Raw genomic sequence first — 21160 nt, 5'->3', positions numbered from 1 at the left:
TTTTGACGCGCCTTGACTTGTGAACCATCAAGAGGCGGAGGTTTATGTCACAGCTGCTTTTTTCATTCTATAATTTCATCAAAATTTATAGCATGCACAAAATTTACCAGCCAATCGTAGTATACCTCCGCACCGACCGGCAGGCCGGGGCGCGCCGGCGCGTTCAGCCATGGCGCTTACACTCAAGCTATGGCACTGCCGCTGGATTGTGTAGGCGCATTAATGTGGTGCAGCAAAATTGAAATGAAGAATGTTCAACCTCACGTATATTTGTTTTCATATTGATATGCGAAAGTCAAAAATTTGTTTTCACCACCACGTAATATTTTAGGAAAAATAAAGGAATACATTTTGAATATTTTTAAGCGTGATACTTGCTGTAAAATTCTTTCAAGTAAAAATGTTGAAAATGAGGAAATGAAAAAAAATCAACTCTACAATCTACTAAAAAAGTGCGCTGAGTGAGGGGCGGAGCTTAATAACGGTCACAAAATAAGCTTGACTAAATCGGGGTGAAATTAGCAGATTGGTTTATTTGATGGCCGTTTTACTGAAGAATTAAAGCAACACAAGAAAGAAATGTGGTAATATTTTTTAATTTAAAATGTGGTAAATTTTTTGTCAATCATTTACATATTTTTGTATTTCTATTACTGGAATTTAGCCTTGTCACAATCTGTTAGTTTACCTCTATTTTGCTATTAATCTTTGAATGTATGGCGTCGTTTCATGGTTTCGTTGGCATGCCTACCAAATTGTGCGCGGACTTCAATTGCATGCGCGTATCGAGTGGACCTTCCTAAAAGCAACACTGCCGTGTGTTGCTGCCCTCTACGTTCGTTGGTTTATGCAGATTTTCTGTATAACAAAGCGCGTATCGGGCGTGTGTATTAAACATGTCCAATGCTGATGCGCACTTTTGTCACAATGCGTCAAATTGACGCCTGTTACCATGGTTATTTCATTCATGATTCCACTGTTTGAAGTGTGGGCTCATTAATTCAAAACAGAGGACTCATGAATAAAATAGCTTGGATAACCAGGGCAACAGTCGTCAATTTGGCTCACTGTGGCAAAAGCACGCATCAGCATTGGACATGTTTTAATATACGGGGTATTGGGTAAAATAAGCGTAACTTATACAGGAAATCTGCATAAACCTTTGTGAATTCGCGTCGACATGTTATTATTCATTAGTGGGCCTAGTCAATATTATCATAGATTATCATATATGGAATTGAATTTTGCCTCATGTGAGTGAAGGATACTATATTTGTTTTCATATCGTGCATGTTTCGTGTTTTTCATGAAATTAGTTTTGATCTGTCGCTAAATATTATGTACGTACATAAATTGTATTTATCTCTGTAATTATTAGCTTGAAAAGTTGGTGTGGCTTAACAGCGTTGATTAAAAAAGATGCTCATGGGTGTCAGAGTGGCATCACCCTGATTTCGGGGGAGCATTTCATGAAAAGGCCTGCCAAACGTTTTATGCGACAAGTCTCATTTTGTCAGACAGTAACCATAGTAACAGTGCTTCTCAGCCAAACAGTATCAAGCAAGGCTGTCGGATCTGAAAACTTTTCGGACGGAAATGTTGAAGAACTCCCGGATTTGTATTCCCTCCACTATCATTTCCAGCAAAAAGTGAACTTGTACCTTACTTTTCGCTTATGCTGAAATATTGATGGGTTTAACTTGTCTATAATGGAAGACCACATATAGTGTGGGTCCGTCTGTTACAACAAATACTTAGCCGACCACAAAAAAGGGAAAACTCAAACAAAATATCTGACAGAAGATGCGCCTACCACCAAAGTCTAACTCTTAAAGGACAAGTTCACCTCAACAAAAAAATGTTTGACTAAAAGGAGAAAAATCGAACAAGCATAGCACTGAAAATTTCATCAGAATCGGATGTAAATTAAGAAAGTTATGACATTTTAAACTTTTCGCTTGATTTCACAAAACAGTTATATGCACATCCTGGAGGGTATGCAAATGAGGAGACTGATGACGCCATTCACTCACTATGTCTTTTGTATTTTATCAAATTAGATATGAAACATTCTAATTTTCTCCTCATTGTCAAGTGAAACAATGATTACCTTCTCCCTGAACATGTGGAATTATCATTGTTTAATAGTATATGGTTCAGTCAAGTTTGTCCTCATTGTCAAATCTGTAAAAAAAATAAAAATATTTTATAATTCAACCAAAAAAAAAAACAAAAGAAATAGTGAGTGATGTACGTCGACTCTGTCATTCGCATATCGCTGAGTTGTGCATATCACTGTTTTGTGAAAAATAGCGAAAATTTAAAATACCATAACTTTCTTATTTTACATCCGATTTTGGTGAAACTTTCAGTGTTATGCTAGTTATATTTTTTCTGTTTATTCAAGTCAACATTTTACTCGGGTGGACTTGACCTTTAAGTTTTTATAGCTCCAAGTGTACACAGGTTTAAAGCTGCTTTGAAAAGATGTTGGAAAATAATGAACCAATAAAATACATGTATGGATACGAAAACTCTGTTTATGGAAGTGAGGCAGCTATCTTAAGGAGGAAAACCCCTAGGACCGAATACTGAGTCGGGATTATTATTTTCAATTCACAGGTATCCTAGGAATTTACATTGTATATAAATACTATTAAAATACATTTTTCGACCCGCTTTTAGTGCAAAATTCTGTATTATAATTTGGCGCGCAGAGTGCGCCCGAAATTTGGAAAAAAATCTCTTTTGCCCCTTCACCCCATCCAACATATGAATTGACCCTGCTGATTGAAAGAAATTACTTCGTTTTGCAAAATTACTAAATGTCTTTCGATCTGAGGGTCATAGGTTCAAATCCCACACATTGCATGATTTGCTCACCAAGAAATTTACCTTCATTAACACAGGTGAGGTAAATGCTAATACTCACGAGTAGTAGTAGCAGAAGAAGATGGCGCTCTTCAATTTCGAACCATTTGGATGAATTCTCAGAATAGATCATTTATATATAGATATTTATATACATATACATATACATATAGATGGCGATATTATTATTAATACAATCAAAGTTGGATGGACTTTGAGTGACCTTACCTACGCTGAATCCTATGACGAAACGACCAATGATGATCATTTCAGGAGAACCTGCTATCTGACAGCAACCCATTAATAACGATCCAATTATCGATATTATATTGTTGTATAACAGCCCTCGATTTCTATAAAAAAAAAATACAGTGTTATCATGGTTGTGGCATTAAAGAAAAAAATGCCTAAAATACATGTTAAAAATGAAGTTAACCTTGGAGAAATGTTACTTGTAAAAAAAAAATTAAAAAAAAAAATTTGTGACGGTTTAAAGGTCAAGTCCAAATCAGGAGAATGTTGATTTAAATCAATAAAGAAAAATCAGACAAGTACAATGCTTAAAATTTCATCAAAATCGGATGTGAAATAAGAAAGTTGTGACATTTCGAATTTTCGCTTATTTCTAACAAATAGTTATATGAACGAGCCAGTTACATCCAAATGAGAGAGTCGATGATGTCAATCACTCATTATTTCTTTTGTTTGTTATTGTTTGAATTATACAATATTTCAATTTTTACGAATTTGAAGATTAGGACCTCCTTGTCTGAAGCACAAAATGTTAAAATAATGGAATTTCACGTGTTCAGGGAGGGAGTAACTTGACAATGAGGAGAAAATTAGAATATTTAATATATCATATAATATGTATATATATATATATATATATATACATAGTGAGTGGATAGCGTCATCGGTCTCCTCATTTGCATACCCACCAGGATGTGCATATAACTGTTTTGTGAAATGAAGCGAAAGTTTAAATGCCATAACTTTTTTAATCTACATCCGATTTTGATGAAATTTTCAGTGTTATGCTTCTTGAATTTTTCCCTTTTTATTCAAATCAAGTTTTTGTTAGGGTGGACTTGTCCTTTAAGGAGAATTCATCAAAAATTAAGAAAGTTGATTTTTTTTTTTTTAAGTATACGATACGAGCAGTTGCCCCGAATGTTTTGTAATATAAAATCCATAAATTTCAATTTTCGAAAGCTTCGTGATTTTTTGTTAATATACTGAAAGTACAATAAAAACCATTGCATATAGAAAATAATATTTCGTTGACCCTTTTCACTACCCGATATCGGTGTTGTAGCGTGTCGATGCTCGACCTTGACCTGAAGGCGCCTTAAAGTCTACTTGTTCAAAGCATTGGCCTTAAAGATTTTTTTTAAGGTTTTTTTTGTACTTTCGAAAGTTATTTTATGAACTACGCTTCAATATTTTAACTGTTGAATGACAACAAGGGTCGATATTGCCATATTAATACCAGTTAACAGCAGCCGCAGCAGAAGTAGCAAGTCTACTGATAGTGCCACCTACTTTATTAGTGTTGTTACTTTTATCACAGTTGTCATCATTAGCAATTTTAAATTCAACTTTCTTAAAGGACAAGTCCACCCCAACAAAAACTTGATTTGAATAAAAAGGGAAAAATTCAACAAGCATTACACTGAAAATTTCCTCTGTTTAGCCAGCAAGAAGGTTTTTAGTGTAAAAGACTTAAAACCGGTAACTTGGTCAGTTTTTCCAAGTTTAGTCAAATGTGTAAGTGTCCCTTCAATGGTGTGATGAATCCAATATGTTTTCATCAAAATCAGATAACAAATAATGAAGTTATTGAGGTTAGAATTTAGCAATGTTTTGTGGAAACAGTAAAAATGAATATTCATAAGGTGGGCTGATGTCACATCCCCACTTTCCGTTTGATTATGTTAGTACATAAAATCATAGTATTTTTTCATTATTTCATACTTGTGTGAATAATATGTCTCCCGTATAATGAAATAAGTTGCAGCAATAAATATATAATGCACTAAATCAGATGTCAATCCAATTTTTCTAGTTCTTGGAGGAAAAAAAATTCAATAAACCTAATTTCATATAATAAAACAAAACAAAATAACAAGTGGGGATGTGACATCATCAGCCCACCTAATGAATATTCATGATGACTGTATACACAAAATATTACTAAACCTAAAAAAAATTATGGCCCGAATTCACAAAGGTGGTTTTAAAAACCCACGGTTGAGTCCATGGTTTATGTAGATTTCCTGTATAAATTACGCGTAATTTAGCGCGTATTAGGCGCTTGTATAAAAATGTCCAATGGTGATGCACGCTTTTTTCAAAGTGCGCCAAATTGTGGCCTGTTAGCATGGTTAGAATCGCAATTTTATTTATGAGTCCTCTGAAGAGTGGACTCATTATTCAAAACATGAAAACTCATGAATAAAATACCGTGTATAACGAGGGCAACAGGCGTCAATTTGGCGCACTCTGAAAAAAGCACGCATCAGCATTGGACATTCTTTGTAATATACGTGGTTAAATAAGCGTAATTTATACAGGAAATATGCATAGACCATGGACTCAACCGTGGGTTTTCAAAACCACCTTTGTGAATTCGGGCCTATAACGTTGTTATTCGTTATCCGATTTTGATGGAATTTTCGGCATTTTCTCAGTGAATTCTACTCTATTTATGAAGCTATAAATACGTAAAGTCCAGACCATCCATTTAAGCAATCAATGCAAGCATGTGGGGTGAGCTGAATTATTTTATATACTTACTTGAAAAAGGGAAATGTTAAGGACTATTTGTAGGAATTCAAATAAATTACACGTATCGCATTGACATTTTATAGGAGGATTTCTATGTCTCTTATTAAATCAGTGCATGGTGGAAAAGCTTAAGAAATTAAATCAGAAAAAAAAATTATTTGAGAATTGTTTGTTAGAATTTAATAAAGTGTAACATAGAAAATGCAAACCCGCAGCTAGAGATTTGCGTTTGAAAAAGAAATATTTCAAGGACTGTTTGTTATCTATATGTATGTTTCTATGTATACTAGTGGAATAATCTTTCATGGACGTTAACTTTTTTTTATTCCGTTTTCTTTTTTTTATTCCGATATCCTTTCCACCAGGAAGGCTCTTAACATATAAGCTAATTTTCGAGCGAGCCATAGCACAATGTTGAATTTTTCCCTTTCTCCATTTTCTTAGTTTGAGTGCCTGACAAGGAGGCAGAAGGTCCAAATGTTCAGGGATTGCATCCTCGTCCATCTGTTCATGAGGCAGGGGTCCACCACTAATCCACCATATTTATGTTACAAAGGAGTAGTTAATGAGCACAAATGTACTCATTACTTGCAATTTGTGATAGATTAGTCTGTTTATTAGGAAAAGAGAATATTGTACCTTATATTGCAATATTCTTATGCGAAACTAAATTTTCATGATTTTTATGAGAACATAAAATTGGGCATAAAAGAAATCTACCTGTCTTCATATTTCTAAAATATACTTTTCCAAAAAAATTATGCGTGGACCTAAACCCCTTTTGTAAAAAAGGTGATTTTTCTTTGCCAATTAGTTCACCTTTTAATAGGAATTTCAGCTTTTCTTTAATATCATCTTATAGAGCTACTAAAAATCTTTACATTGAGACTGTCACATTGAAAATAAATTTCATTTTATTTATTTATTTGTCCTTTTTTTGCAAAACTATTTAACCTTATCTTCTACTATAGTCAGGTTGCAAAGAGACAGGAATTTGATTTTAATCTTCAATGAGCAGGGGCGGTATTCTGAAAGCTCAATTAGCGGTCGATTAGCGCTCAATTAGCATTTTGGTATTCTGAAAAGTCACTTAAGTGCCCCTTTCCTTATTTGGCAGGGTTGCGTTGCGCGCACTTGCAATAGTACGCGTTATGACCGCGCGAAGACTTAATTGAGTAGTTACGAGACTTTTGGTATTCTGAAAAGTCTCTTAGCGCTCAATTAGCGGACTTTCCAGTGAGGAAAGATAATGGTGATAAGAGGTCCATTAAGTCTCATCATATCTTGCTAAATGTGGCTTTCATTTCGTATAAATATCATCAAATCGGTTTAATACTAGGAGGAAGGAAGAGAATAAAGGAGAGAGCTAAAAGGGGAATAGAATAAAGGGGGAAAATGTGGTATATAGAAACAAGTAACATAAGGATTAGGGACTATATTTGGTAATAAAGAAATTAGAAAAGGGGAAAAAGGAGACAGAAATTGTGTACTTATAGGGAAAATATGCCTTTTATTTTGCTATATTTTCTTTTATTATTAGCTTCATAAACTATTATGTGTTTTTGCTTACTTTTTTGACATTAATGAAATTGCCAAATCTCGGTAGATGCAGCAATGTGCAGGGGTAAATTAAACCTTGTTAAAAATAAGCATAGACCCCTTTAATATTTAAACGAATATAGAATAAAATACAAAAGAAAAAATAACGAGTGATGCCATCGTTTTCCCCACCTATAAAAACCTATAAATGTCATAACGTTTGTACGTTTTTTAATAAAATTTCGGCTTTCTTTGTAAATAATGCTTGTTTGATTTTTAAAATATGTTTATTTCCATTTGTTGGAGAAGATTTCTCATATAAATGAAAAGTATGTAGTTTTTAATATAAGTAGGAATTAAGCTAAAGAAGAACCCCCTATCATGGCCCCGAGACGGAGGCAAATAAAATATTGTAAAAAAAAAAAAAGAAAGAAACCTACAAATGGATTCAAATAGGGGGATGTGAAAATCAGAACGCGTTCGAAAAAAGGGGGAAAAGCACAAAGGTACAATAAATGAGAGAGAAAGTGAAAAGACAACAGGTAATTTCAACAACATAACGAACCTCTAATCTCCGATGCAAATGCTATAGCATTTCAGCAAAAATTCTTTTTATCAAGATCGTGGTGCAGCGCACCTGCAGCAGCCGGGCGCTGCGCTGTAAGCAAAAGGCTGTAAGGCAACAAAGTGAAGAGACACTGCGCGCCAGTAGAAAAAATTACGTTGTAAGAGCGCATTTTATTGGCTAATTCGGCTCAGTAGGGGAGTGGCCTAAAGGGAGTTAATTGAGCGCTAATAGAGTTTTCAGAATACGAATTTGGAGGTACATTAGCGCTCCATTAAATGGGTAACTTAAAAGGATATTTAAGTGGAAACTTACGAGACTTTTCAGAATACCCCCCCAGAGCTTCTTTAATTTAGGTTGCCATCGATGACCATCGCTAATTGAAATAGTTACTTTTGTCCAGGGCAGTGCATTTTTCCATGCCGTGCTTGGATAGGTCCCTTTTGTCCCAGGCAGGATCCATTCATTTTGACCAGCTGCTTGGGATAGTTTAGGGCAATGGTGGGTGTGCACACAGCTTATGTGCAGTTCTGAATCCAGTAGAGAAATTACTATTTTTCCTTACCATTCTGAAGGCATACCTCCAGGCTTATTTTCTTTTGGAGCAGCTTTATTTTCCAGTTTGTGAGCTGCTAATCGTTATTACCTGCATGAGGTCAGAAAGCAGTATTTAAATCATTTTTGAACCTGTTTTGCTGAAAGTCATCGATGGTGCCATGGTGGGACGTAATTCCCTGAGACTTCTGGTCATTGAAGCCGAGCACTTCCGAAAGTTGCGAAGGACGCCGAGATCCACCGAGAGTAACCGAACAAGAGATACGATTGATTTGGGTGACGTTTACACGTGATTGTTTGTCGAACTGAAGCAGGAATATTTGCTAGAACTAGGAATACTGATGAGAATGATAATCTGATTGACATTAATAGTTCAGTTATTTAGAAACCTGATTTTATAGTGAGAACTCTCGATATATGTTGCTTTTTATTTTTATCTCAGTCCTTGACTGATGTTGAATGTAAATACTTGTGTTCGTGGATGGATCAATACAGGATCCTCACAGTTGATGTTATAGTTGAGATGAGGCAAACGATGTTTAAGAGGAAAATGCGACAGTTTTAGAAAAAAACTCCGATGATAACAGCGAAGATGATTATATTTGAATTTATGATGTTCTTAGCGAAATGGTAAACTGCATGGAGTTCGCAGTGTTGTTTAAAGATGAAATGTTTGATATTGATATGTGATTAGAACAAAGGTCGAGAAGTTTGAGTTAAGTATTATATTGGTTATATTATATTTGAACGTGATTCAGGTTATTATGAGTGGATCAGTACAGGATCCTTCATAGTTAGAGTGAGTGGTGATATTGAAAAACAAGACAATTATTTTGAAGGTTGAAGATAGACAAATGAAACTTTGAAACAGGTCGATCAAAGGTATATTCATTAGTAGAGATTTTTATCAGTTTTGGGTGTCTTGAGACAAGGTAAATTTGAAGTGGAAAGAAGTGATATCTTTTTTTTTTAGAAAATTACATTGTATTTTTTTGGGGGGGTCCTGAATTTTATCAGTGAGAAACAATTTTTTTTTTCTAATTGGAAATCAACAAAATTAACTGAAATAAATTGTAGATAATATCATACTGAATGGCACAAGTTTGATGTGAGTTTTATTTGAGTATATCCATGTGACAGAGACAATAAAAAGCAAATTTGATGAAAAATGGACTTAACCCCTTTTTGAAGTGAGCTGAATCAGATCTATTAGCATACACAACATCGGGCGTCTTCATATGAATATAAAAACAGTGATGGTATTAATGAGCATATTCTTATTTCTTGCTCGTTTCATGAAAGCGCCATAACTTCTGCTCACCGCAGGTTGGACAATTTGCAAACCCCTGGAATTTGTATGTTGAAAACGTAGTCTGATTATACAACATTATTGTCCAGCTAGGATTGAGCTGGCGTTGAGCTAAAGTTATGCCGAATTTATGAAACAGCTAACTTATTTACCTGCCAAAATAGTCCGCCCAGTATCCACCGGAAAGGGCTCCCAGAGCTCCCCCTATGCAGTAGATCGACACCGTGGTTGCCCAAAGCCACGTGAGGGCGTCATCACTTAGCTGCCTGCCACCTGAACGTTCATAGTAGGTTTTATTGATGAAATCTTGGATGAACTGATATTTTAAAAGAAAAAAGGTCAATTCCCAATTACTATTTCATCCTTTCTAAAATCAAAACGTAGAGGTGGCAAGGATTGGCAAGGATTTAACTGTAAATAATAAGTCTCGATAAGCGTGAATATGTGTTTGGTACTTCGGAGTAAATTCGCATGAATAAACAGAACGCTAGAACGAAAAAAATAAAAATGAAACAACAAAAAACAGACAAACATATAGAGGTCAATGCCGTGGACTCGCTGTGATTGGCTGCGAAGGAAAACAAATTATGCATAGTTAATGAAAAGCATTAGGAATGTAAGGGTTCTTGGTAACTTCCTCTGGCGGGACATAATGGAGTCAGTAAGATAAATACATGCTGCTTCGACATGCACAGTGAATCTCCTTGTTCAACTTAGTTGTATGAGTATCTTAAACCAAGATGAAAAGTATTTTTCTTTGTATGATTCTTGCTCAGCAAAAGTGGTTAGTAATGGCCAAAGTGCAACCATCGGCCGCAATACAAACATTGAGTTTTCTGCGTGCGCGCGGAGTTTGTGAACGCACCGGGACTCGAACATTCATTTTTACAGGGGATAGATGTCCGGGGGTAAATGCCGTTGAGAGTAATTATCCTAGGGGTCATTGTCTCCCAGAGGATGATTGAGGGAGTAGATGTCCGGGGTACATGTCCTCGAGAGCGATATTCCTTGGGATGATTGTCCTGGAAGGTGGATGTCATGGAGGGTGATTTTCCGGGAAAAGATTCATTGGGTAGATGTCCATGAGGTAGATGTCCTCGAGAGTGATTTTCCTCGGGGTAATTGTCCTGGAAGGTGGATGTTCTAGAGGGTGACTGTCCGGGCGTACATTATGTCTGGGGGAGGGGGTGAAATTATTTTTCCCACCGCAGTTGTGGAAGCCAATATGAATATTCATGAATTGCGTCTTTGGAATAAGAGTACGACTTATGGACTCATGGACTTTACAAAATTGTGGTCGTTCGCGTTGTCATGATCAGCACCTTCAAATTGCCGATACACTTATACCGTATTGAACTTAGGCTTAGATCTACTCCCTCCCCCCACCAAAAAAAAGAAGAAGAAATGTTGATACCGACTCAAATTTTATTGATTTTCCTACTTTTTTGCCAATTGCTTATTTTTTTTTACCGGCGAATAGCGTGGTAGAAAACAATCCATATATAAAAAAAGGACAGCCCATCCATTTTTTCCTTTACTGCAAAGGAACATTAGGGGCGCTTACCCTTGTTAGCATCAAAACCAAAATATCTGATTTTTTTTTAAATGAATAACAGGGGCCCCTTGGCGTTTTGATAATGGAGGGGTTGAGCTGGATATGGGAGGGAGTGGACCGGCAAAAAAATAAATAAATAACAAATTTATATGGACTTTACTTTTTTGTACATGTTTGCTGAAGGGGGTGAGGACTGAAACTTCCTACCAACTATTCGATTGAACGATAGAACCGATAGAGACAAAAATGAATTCAAACTATTATGAATGTTTTTATGATTTATTAATCACTTTTAGACGGGTCAATATACGACCAAAAATACCCTTAGCCGGTAAAAATTGCAACAAATGTTTTTTCAACGGCTTTTTGTACTTTTTGACCTCAGAAATAACATACTAAAAATCTACCAAAATCCGCATAAAGGAAAATAGTTATTTTCAAGATGGCATCAAGATGGCTGCTATTCACTGAAAATCGATATAACTCACTCATTATCCAATTTTGTTCAGAATCCTATTTGGTTCGAATTCCATGGTCTAGGGGGTGAAAAAAATTGTTGATACAGGCTAGAATGAATTATAGTTCCTCCAATGTACCTGACAAATCCAAGATGGCGCCCAAAATGGCTGCCGTAGGCTGAAAATTCACAATTCATCTTATTTTCTTTGATTTGTGTTTTATTCAATGGTTTAAGGATGAAGTAGTACGTTGGAACAATTTACAGGGTCTGGTGTGTCCAAAAATCCAAGATGGTATCCAAAAATCCAAGATGGCTTCACAAAATGGAGTTTAAAATGGCCGTTGATTGTTAAATTGGACATAGTTCTTTCATATCCATAACAGGCGCGTAGCCAGGGGGGGCGGTGGGGGCGGTCGCCCCCCCCCCAAAAAAAAAAAAAAAAAAAAAAAAAAAAACGTCCCCAAAAAGAAAAAAAAAAGGAAAAAAAGAGAGGAGAAAAGGAAAAGGGAAGGAGGAAAGGGAAGAAAGGAAGGTAGCTTTGTGTTTTTTTCTTTTTATTCTTTATTTTTTTCTCAAAAGAGAAACTCCTTCACTCTTCTTGCTCTAAATTTATATATGCATTTTGCTCCCGCGCTGCGCGCGGTGAGATGACAATATTGAAGTTCTCCATTGTTTCCCCCACCTTTTCTCTAACCCTGTTTTTCCACCTCAGCTATGTGCTTCTTGCCAGTTAAAGTTAAAATTGTATACATTAGGGCGTGAATTTGAGTAAGGTTAGGCCGAAGTAAATATATGAAGTTATCTTTTTTTTCAATTGATCGCGCAACTTCTGGGTCTGGTCGGCTCAAGGCGGGTAAAATCTGCAGAAACTGATCAGTTTCTGCCGTCACCTCCATAAAGTCAACTTCTCCCGCTTTTCAGCTCGTTACTAAACAACCATAATTTTGGGGCAAATAGGTTCCTAATTTAAAAAGAGGAAGGTATGAAATTCGTGTCGTATTAAATAAAAAAGTACAATATTTTTTTTATCAAATTGTATTAAATTTCATGCATTTCCCTGTATACATTCATCTCCTGTCCTGTTTTGCGCCCTCAGTTTGAAATTTTGACTGACACTTAAGTTTCTTTATATTCAAAATGAAGCGCTTCAGGATAAGTCAAAAAATTAGGCTTCCTTTTTTATATATAGATAGATAGTTTCAATAAATGGCAGAAGTTTCAACTTTTTGCGCACTATTTTCCTTGTAATGAAGTTCAATAATCTTAGAAAATCAATTGAATTAGAGCCGATTGGGTATTCATCTACATTTGATGAAACGTCCGCCCTTTGAAATTTCAGAGTTTCATTGCTCTGCGAAGAATATCTTCCTCTACCAATCTTCTCCTCTGTTTTGCGAGTTAAAAATATGCACTGTTGCTTAATTGTTTGTAATCAAATCTGATCTTTCCAAAGAAAGTATTCAATATATCTTTGAGAAAACCCTTTTCTTGGGACCCTTTTTACGGCAAGAGAAATTGATAAAACGCTTTAGCTTCCGCGCTTCGCGCGGAGTTATTACCATTTTAATTTACTCCATTGTATACCTCTTGTGCATTCACAATCATTTGAAAACAAGGTTCAAAATCGCAATATAGTCAACCGAATTGGAGGTACTAGAGACAAGAGAAACGGCTCCTTTTCATTTTAATTTATGAAACACTAAAATCTTCGCGCTTCGCGCGGGAGGGGCAAACTCCCCCTCCCTGCACCCACCCCCTAGGGAGCGCGCTCTGTAAGTGTTGGCACGCTTCAAGTGCATTTACCGCCCCCTCCAAAATGAAATCCTGGCTACGCGGTTGGTACATAATGATTTTGGTGTCTAGACCATGTTTTCAAGGTCAAATAAGTCATTGGAACAAGTTACAAGGACAGTCAGTGGTCCAGTATGTTCGAAAATCCAAGATGGCTTGCAAAATGGAGTCTAAAAATGGCTGTTGTTACTTCTAAAAAACGACAGAGTTTGCTCAATATCCAGAAATGTGATTTTTTCTGTGTCTATACCATGGTTAAATTGGTCAAATAATACATTGGGATAAGATACAAGGAAACTCAGTGGTCTGGTATGTGTACAAATCCACGATGGATTCCATAAATTGATTCATAAATGGCTACTAATACTTAAAGCGGACATGGCTCATTTCATTTTGGCCTGGGAGGTGTGATTTTGATGTGTAAACCACTGGTTTCAATGGTCAACTAATACATTAGGGCAAGTTACAAAGACATTCAGAGACCTGGTTTGTCAAAAAATCCAAGTTGGCTTCCAAAAATTGATTCTAGATTGACTGCTGTTACTTAAAGCGGACATAGCTTATTTCATATCGGCCTGGGAGATGCGATATTGGTGTCTAAAATACTGGTTTCAAGGTTCAAAAAAATGCATTAGGACAAGTTTTAAGAACAGTCAGTTGTCTGGTATGACAAAAAATCCAATATGGCTTGCAAAATTTGACACGAAAATGGCTACTGATACTTAAAAGTGACATAGCTCGTTTTATATCTACCTGTGATATATGAATTCGGTGTCTAAACTATGGTTTCAAAGGTCAAATTATATATTAGGACAAGTTACAATAGCAGTCAGTGGTCCAGTATGTCCAAAATTCCAAGATGGCTTCCAAAAATGGAGTAAAAATGTCTGATGTTGAAAGGACGTACTTTGTTCAATATCTTTCTGGGGAATATGAGTTTGGTGTCTAAACCATGGTTTAAAGGGTCAAGTGATACATTAGGGTAAGTTACAAGATCAGTCAATTGTCTGTATGTTGAGAAATCCAAGATGACTTTTTAAAAAATGGGGTGTAATTGACTGTTTTTACTTAAAAGTATACATAGTTTATTAAAATACACCTTGGAGGTATCATTTTGCTGTCTACACCAGAGTTTAAATGGTCAATTCACTAGCGTACCTACGGGGGGTGCAGGGTGCAGTCTGCCCCCCCCCCCTGACGAGCTTGAAAGACCTTTTTTGCCCCCCTGACCAGCTTGATGACCTTTATTGCCCACCCTGACGAGCTTGAAGACCTTTTTTTCATTTTTTGGGGCGGACGGTTTTGACCCCCCCCCCTGTTGAAAGGATAGTCAGGTGTCAGGTATGTCCAAAAATCGAAGATGGCTTTTAAAATTGGGGTATTAAAGGACTATTGTTACTTAAAAGTTGATACAGAACATTATTACAAATACACCTTGGGAATATCATTTTGGTGTTTACACTAGGGTTTCAAGGGTAAAAAATACTTTGGGACTGCTTAACATGAAATGCAGTTATCCATTTTGCCTTAACACCTGTTAAAATCCAAGTTGGCTTCAAAAATGGGTTCTAAAGTGACAACTGTTACTTAAAGGTGGATCGATATCAACCTGTGAGAAATAATCTTGGTGCCTACACTTAAATGCATGGGGATAAGTTATATTGTTTCTTAAGTTGGTAACAGCACCCATTTTGATGAAATTTTTGAATCCACCATGGATTTTGGGGAAAAATGGAATACTTACCATCATTGTTACTGTCCGAATGTATTATTTGACCCTCTATACCACAATTTAGACACCAATATCATTTCTTATAGATAGATTATGTAAACCTCTAACGATTATTGAGTGATACGAGTCGTTTTAGATGCCTTTTTTAAAAAAAACCCTCTTGGATATTTAGGCATACTGGACAACTGCATATCAATGTAACCAGTCCAAACGTATTTTTTTAACCATGAAACGTTAGTGTAGACACCGAAATCATATCTGCTCGGTGGATTTTAGATGAAATATGTCAATTTTTAAAGCAACGGCAGTCATTTTAGACTCCGATTTTTGGAAGCCATCTCGGATTTACGACATAATGGTTGTACTTGTACCTGATTTCCTGACTTTTAAAACCATGGTAAAGACATTAAAATCATATACCCCTGATGGATTTTACATGACATATGTCCATTTGTAAATACCAGCGACTGATTTATACTATTTTTTAAGTCACCGTGGACTTTAGGACATAATTGTCCACCCATCGTCCTTTTAATTTATCCCAAAGTATTGTTTGACCCATTTAACCATGGTATAGGCACAAAAATCATATTTCCGGATATTGAACAAACTATGTTGGGTTTTTTTAATAGCAACAACACTTTTTTACTCCATTTTGGAAGTAATCTTGGATTTTTGAACATACCGGATCACTGACTGTTGTCCCATTGTATCATTTGACCAATGACACCATGTTCTAGGCACCAAAATCATATCTCCCGGGTAGATATGATATTAGCTATGTCCATTTAAATTATTAAAAGCTATTTCAAACTCAATTTTTGGAAGCCATCTTGGATTTTTGGACATCCCAGTGTTACGATATCAGTATGGATATCTAAGCACTTCATACATCTCCCGCAACATGGATACCATGCCTGTTGATTGACCTGCCTAGCTGGCCTGTATAATAAACCTGTATATAAGCTCATACCAAAGTCTCCACCAGAGTCCTTTGTATTGGATCATGGTGGCAGCTGAAACCAGAGATCGTCTGTGAAATGACAAGGATCAAGTAACCAGCTACTGTTGGGAAGTAAACTGCATGTCTTTTTACCGAAATTCGCATGCTTCATAACCTACTAACCCAGCGGGTGCCCGCTCGCCCCGGCTATCGCATCGCTACTGTACTGTACCGTACTGTGCATACCCAATACACTGTCACAGCAAATCACAGTGTTGTGAGGAGCGAGATGCTAACGGTAACTGTAAACAATCAAATATAGCCTGAATAAGTTATAACTGTGTTCAATCACTTGCACAGAGGTCTGCATCATAAGATCAACATACACTAAAAGTTGATAAAACCTAAATTACTTAATTTTCTGGACTTGAGTGTGAACAGTGAATTAATATTTTCCTAATATTAATTGTAAATCTGGAGTGTGAGAAGTGAGTGGGAGTGCAGTGACCAACATTTTCACTGCATGAAACACCTAATGACATTCACACAGGGCTGTGAGTGCGTTACAGGTATCATCACCAGTCGACCTGTGACTGTAAGGAGCGTTCACACGTGGATATAATCAGACATTAATATCTACACTCATTCGTTTAAATACCTATTACATACAGCGAACATACACAATGAGTAGTGGAAAATATCCAGAAATGAACTGGGAGGCAACAGACCTACCCGAAGAGTTCCAGCTTTTCAGACAAAGAATGGAGCTGATTCTAGCAGACCAAGACATAACTGATCATAGTAAAGTGGCTATAAAAATCAAGATTGCTGTAGGCAATGAAGGCTTGCGTCAAATCAATGCATCGGGGCTATCAGAGACCGATAAAGAAAAACCGCAAGAGCTACGGAGACTATTAGAGGCACAGTTAAAGGTCAATATCAATTTTCGCATACACCGCTTAGAGCTAATGCGATACAGGCAGAAACCAGATGAAACGATCGATGAATTCGTTGCCAGGTGTAGGGACAAAGCCAAAAGTTGCGATTTCGAGGAAGCTGAGTTAAATGAGCGAATCATGGAGCTAGTGATTGCGTCAACTCCAAGTCTCGAATTCCAAAAGTCATTGCTAGATCAACCGAAAGGTTACAAGGTCGAACAAATTTTGGTAGAAAGTCGTAAATATGAGGCAGTTGCTGCGAGCCGACAATGTCTTGAGACACTAGACCCTAAACAGAATATCGATTCGTTCAAGCGTAACCAGGGACGAAAAGCATGTGGTAACTGCGGACGTTTCCACAAACCTCGTCAATGCCCTGCGTATGACGATGAGTGCCGTGCCTGTGGCACCAAGGGCCATAGGGCCAAATTCTGTCGTAAATCTAAAAATGATCGTAGTCGTAAACAGAATCGTAGATCAGATGACCAAAGATCCGACACGGTATCTGATGATCGTAAACCAAAACAAAACAAATCACGATCAAAGTCGAAAAGTCGAAAGAGTAAACCAATAAGCGAAATGGACATAACACATGATACTACCACAGATCATGATCATTATCAATCTACAGATAGTCCATTCAACGTAGCACAATTCGACACCATGCACACTAATGGACCACACACAGTTGTAAATCCAGAAGGTACTGTAGCATTTGCTAACATTGACATAATATGCCCACAGAGAGTAGGTCAACATAAGCTTTACCTAAAAGTGGACTCGGGGGCAAGTGCTAACACTATCACAGTACGTACCGCCAAAGCAATTTACGGTCCAAAGTGGGAATCAGTAGTGAAACAAAAAACGATAAAACTTATAGCTTACGGAGAGACACAAATTCCATTTAAGGTACACTAGACATAAAGTGTAGATACAAGAGTACAAAATGGTCAACGCATACATTCTATGTAGCAGATGTCAAGGGTCCAGCGATCCTAGGGTTGTTAGGTTGCACTGACCTTGGAATTATCACAATTCACTCAATGCACAACAAAACACCTACAACCAATCCTAAACCTAAGCAAACCTAAGCAAACACCTATCACAAGTGTAAGGGATCTCAAACAAGCATATGGTAGTTTCCGAGAAAAGGCAATGCTTCATGTCAAGGATGATGCTAAACCTACCATAGACGCACCCCGCAAGTGCAGCGTACACTTGAAAGACAAAATAAAGGCGGAACTGGACAATATGGAGCAGCAAGGAGTCATCAGAAAAATTGAGTACCACACCGATTGGTGTAGCTCCGTGACCACTGTTGTGAAGAAAGATGGATCCATCAGGATTTGTCTTGATCCCAGGAGGTTAAATGATGCCTTGAAGAGATGCCCGCACAAGGTACCAACCTTGGAAGAGGTCCAACCTGTTTTCGCAGGAGCTCAGTACTTCTCTAAGTTAGACGCGAAGGCTGGTTACTGGTCGGTTCACCTATCAGAAGAGTGCCAGGATCTCACCACATTCCGTACACCATTTGGAAGGTACTGCTTCCAAAGACTACCATTTGGGTTATGTACTAGTCAGGATATCTTCCAGCAGCATATGGAAATGATAGTCCAAAATGTGCCAGGCTGCATATGCATCGCAGATGACATAGCGATCATAGGAAGAACGGAGGAGGAACACGATAGGAATCTCTACTTACTCATGGAGACAGCAAAGCAAGAAGGCTAAGTGTTCAACAGCTCCAAATGTACTATCAAGAAGGAAGCCATCATCTTATTCGGTTCCAAGTACACTAGATCAGGTATCTACCCAGCTCCGAGCAAGGTAGAAGCTATCACATCAATGCCATCACCCAAGAGAAGTCAGCACCACTTCGAGAACTTCTACACAAGGAAGTACCATTCATCTGGGACGATGATCATGAACATTCCTTGAACAGCTTGAAAAGTGCAGTATCATCAGGTGCATGTCTACAATTCTATGACCCAAAGAAAGAGACAACTCTTGAGGTAGATGCATCGATGAGAGGGCTAGGAGCATGCCTGCTCCAGCAAAGCAAACCAGTTGCATTTGCATCCAAAAGTCTTTCCACTGCACAGTCCAACTATTCCAACATAGAGAGGGAAACCTTAGCCCTAGTGTTTGGTATCAACCGCTTCCATACATATCTGTTCGGGAAGGAATTCCCGTCATAACAGATCACAGACCATTGGAAATGATATGGAAGAAACCTCTTAGAAGTGCACCACCACGTCTACAGAGATTGCTTATCAAAGTCCAAGGATACCGATGTCAAGTCAAGTATCGACCAGGAAAAGACATGATTCTTTCCAATACCTTGAGCCGACTTCCTAATCCCAAGGAAGCACGCGATGTTCCGCTAGATGTCAGAGTGGAATCCATCTCTGAAGCTGAAGATTCGCACCAGATTGATTTGATATACTTCGGACAACACAAGAGAACAGAGCTTCAGAGAGAAACGGCTAATGATCCTGTTCTCAGATCACTATGGCAAATAGTCACTCAGGGATGGCCTGAGACCATCCAAGAATTGCCGACATCCCTTCGTCAATTTTGGTCTTACAGAGATGAAATCGGAGTATCACACGGAGTACTCTTCAAGGGAAGTCAAGTCATCATACCGAAGACACTAAGGAATGACATTCTTAGACAGCTTCATCGAAAGCACGAGGCGACTTACTCGTGAGACAGTGTTCTGGCCAAACATCGAAAGCACGAGGCGACTTACTCGTGAGACAGTGTTCTGGCCAAACATCAACAAGGACATTGATCAGTTGATAAAGCAGTGTAAAACATGCCAGAAACACCAAGCAAGACAGCAGAAAGAGCCACTGCATCCTCATGATGTACCACCAGCACCATGGACCAGACTTGGAACTGACTTGTTCATGCTCAATAGACAAGAGTATCTACTCGTTACTGATTACTATTCCAAGTATCCGATCATTGCTAAGCTAACCGATACATCCAGTGCAGCTATAGCAAGAGAGATGACGGGAATCTTCAGTCTGTTCGGTCCACAGATTGTGTCCGACAACGGTCCACAATTTGTCGGGAAACCATTCCAAGACATATGCAAGAAGTGGAATATCAAGCACATCACCTCTTCACCGCACTATCCAAGATCCAACGGATTAGCTGAGAGAATGGTTCGTACAATCAAGAATCTGTTGACGAAGTGTTCTCAGACTAGCCAAGACAGTCAACTAGCCATGATGCACCCGAGAGCAACACCAGTTGACAATAACTTGAGATCACCAGCAGAGATGTTGTTTGGAAGACCCATCCGAACCACATTGCCAAGTCACTATCTTTCGAGAGATTCTACTGCCACCGAGTTTCTCTTGAATAGGCAAGACAAAATGAAGGAAGTGCATGATCGACATGCAAGTTCTGATCTGCCACCACTGCATGTAGGACAGCCAGTGAGAGTTCTGCATCCAAGAGAAAACACTTGGATACCAGCCAAAGTATCCAAAGTCTGTGAAGAACCTCGATCCTATGAAGTTTCAACGCCGAACGGAGGAATCTTGAGGAGAAATAGATCTCACTTGAGGGAAATTCCATCCACCAACCCAACTCCAAAGCGTGTGAGGTTCGACGAAGACCACTCCACAGATACTCAACCAGAGGAAGACAACATCCAACGAACACCAATGTCCAACTCTAACGCTAATCAATCTCAACAGACATACTCACAAACCACGAGGTCTGGACGCACTATTCACAAACCACAGAGATCCATGTTTGAAGATTGAACATTATGAACACTCTAAACTCTCAAACAAAGAAGAGAAAAAGAAGAAAGAAGAACACTGAAGACATTAGTGTAGTTTTAAGTTTATTATATGCATGTAAAGACATTGTACATTATTTTTGGTATGTCAAGATAGTGTTTACGAAATTATCAAAAAGACACTATAACCAAAACTTATTGTTTGGAAATATTGATTTCAGGATCAATCCGGTTATCCAAATTATTTTCATTTTTGCACAAGATTGAAGTTATGTAAAATTGAAGATGCATACAGTTTATCACAAATTGATATTATTCTCACAAACCAAACAATTTCTATATTATTATCTGA

The 21160-nt window shown here is 37.6% G+C and overlaps 1 protein-coding gene across 1 annotated transcript in view; it reads right to left on the bottom strand.

Annotated features, from left to right (window-relative positions):
- The window catches only part of LOC121429717 (solute carrier family 2, facilitated glucose transporter member 5-like), a 97220-nt gene that overhangs the window by 47108 nt on the left and 28952 nt on the right, over nucleotides 1-21160 (bottom strand). The window contains exons 3-4 of the mRNA XM_041626907.1: nucleotides 9782-9945; nucleotides 3100-3224 (exon numbers count right to left, since the gene is read on the bottom strand). Coding sequence (XP_041482841.1) covers nucleotides 3100-3224; nucleotides 9782-9945 — 289 coding nt within the window. The remainder of the gene's footprint in view (nucleotides 1-3099; nucleotides 3225-9781; nucleotides 9946-21160) is intronic.

Source organism: Lytechinus variegatus, chromosome 16 (assembly GCF_018143015.1).
Source record: "Lytechinus variegatus isolate NC3 chromosome 16, Lvar_3.0, whole genome shotgun sequence".
Classification (NCBI taxonomy): domain Eukaryota; kingdom Metazoa; phylum Echinodermata; class Echinoidea; order Temnopleuroida; family Toxopneustidae; genus Lytechinus; species Lytechinus variegatus.
Note: the sequence above shows the minus strand (reverse complement) of the source record. Positions and strands in the feature narration are given on the sequence as shown.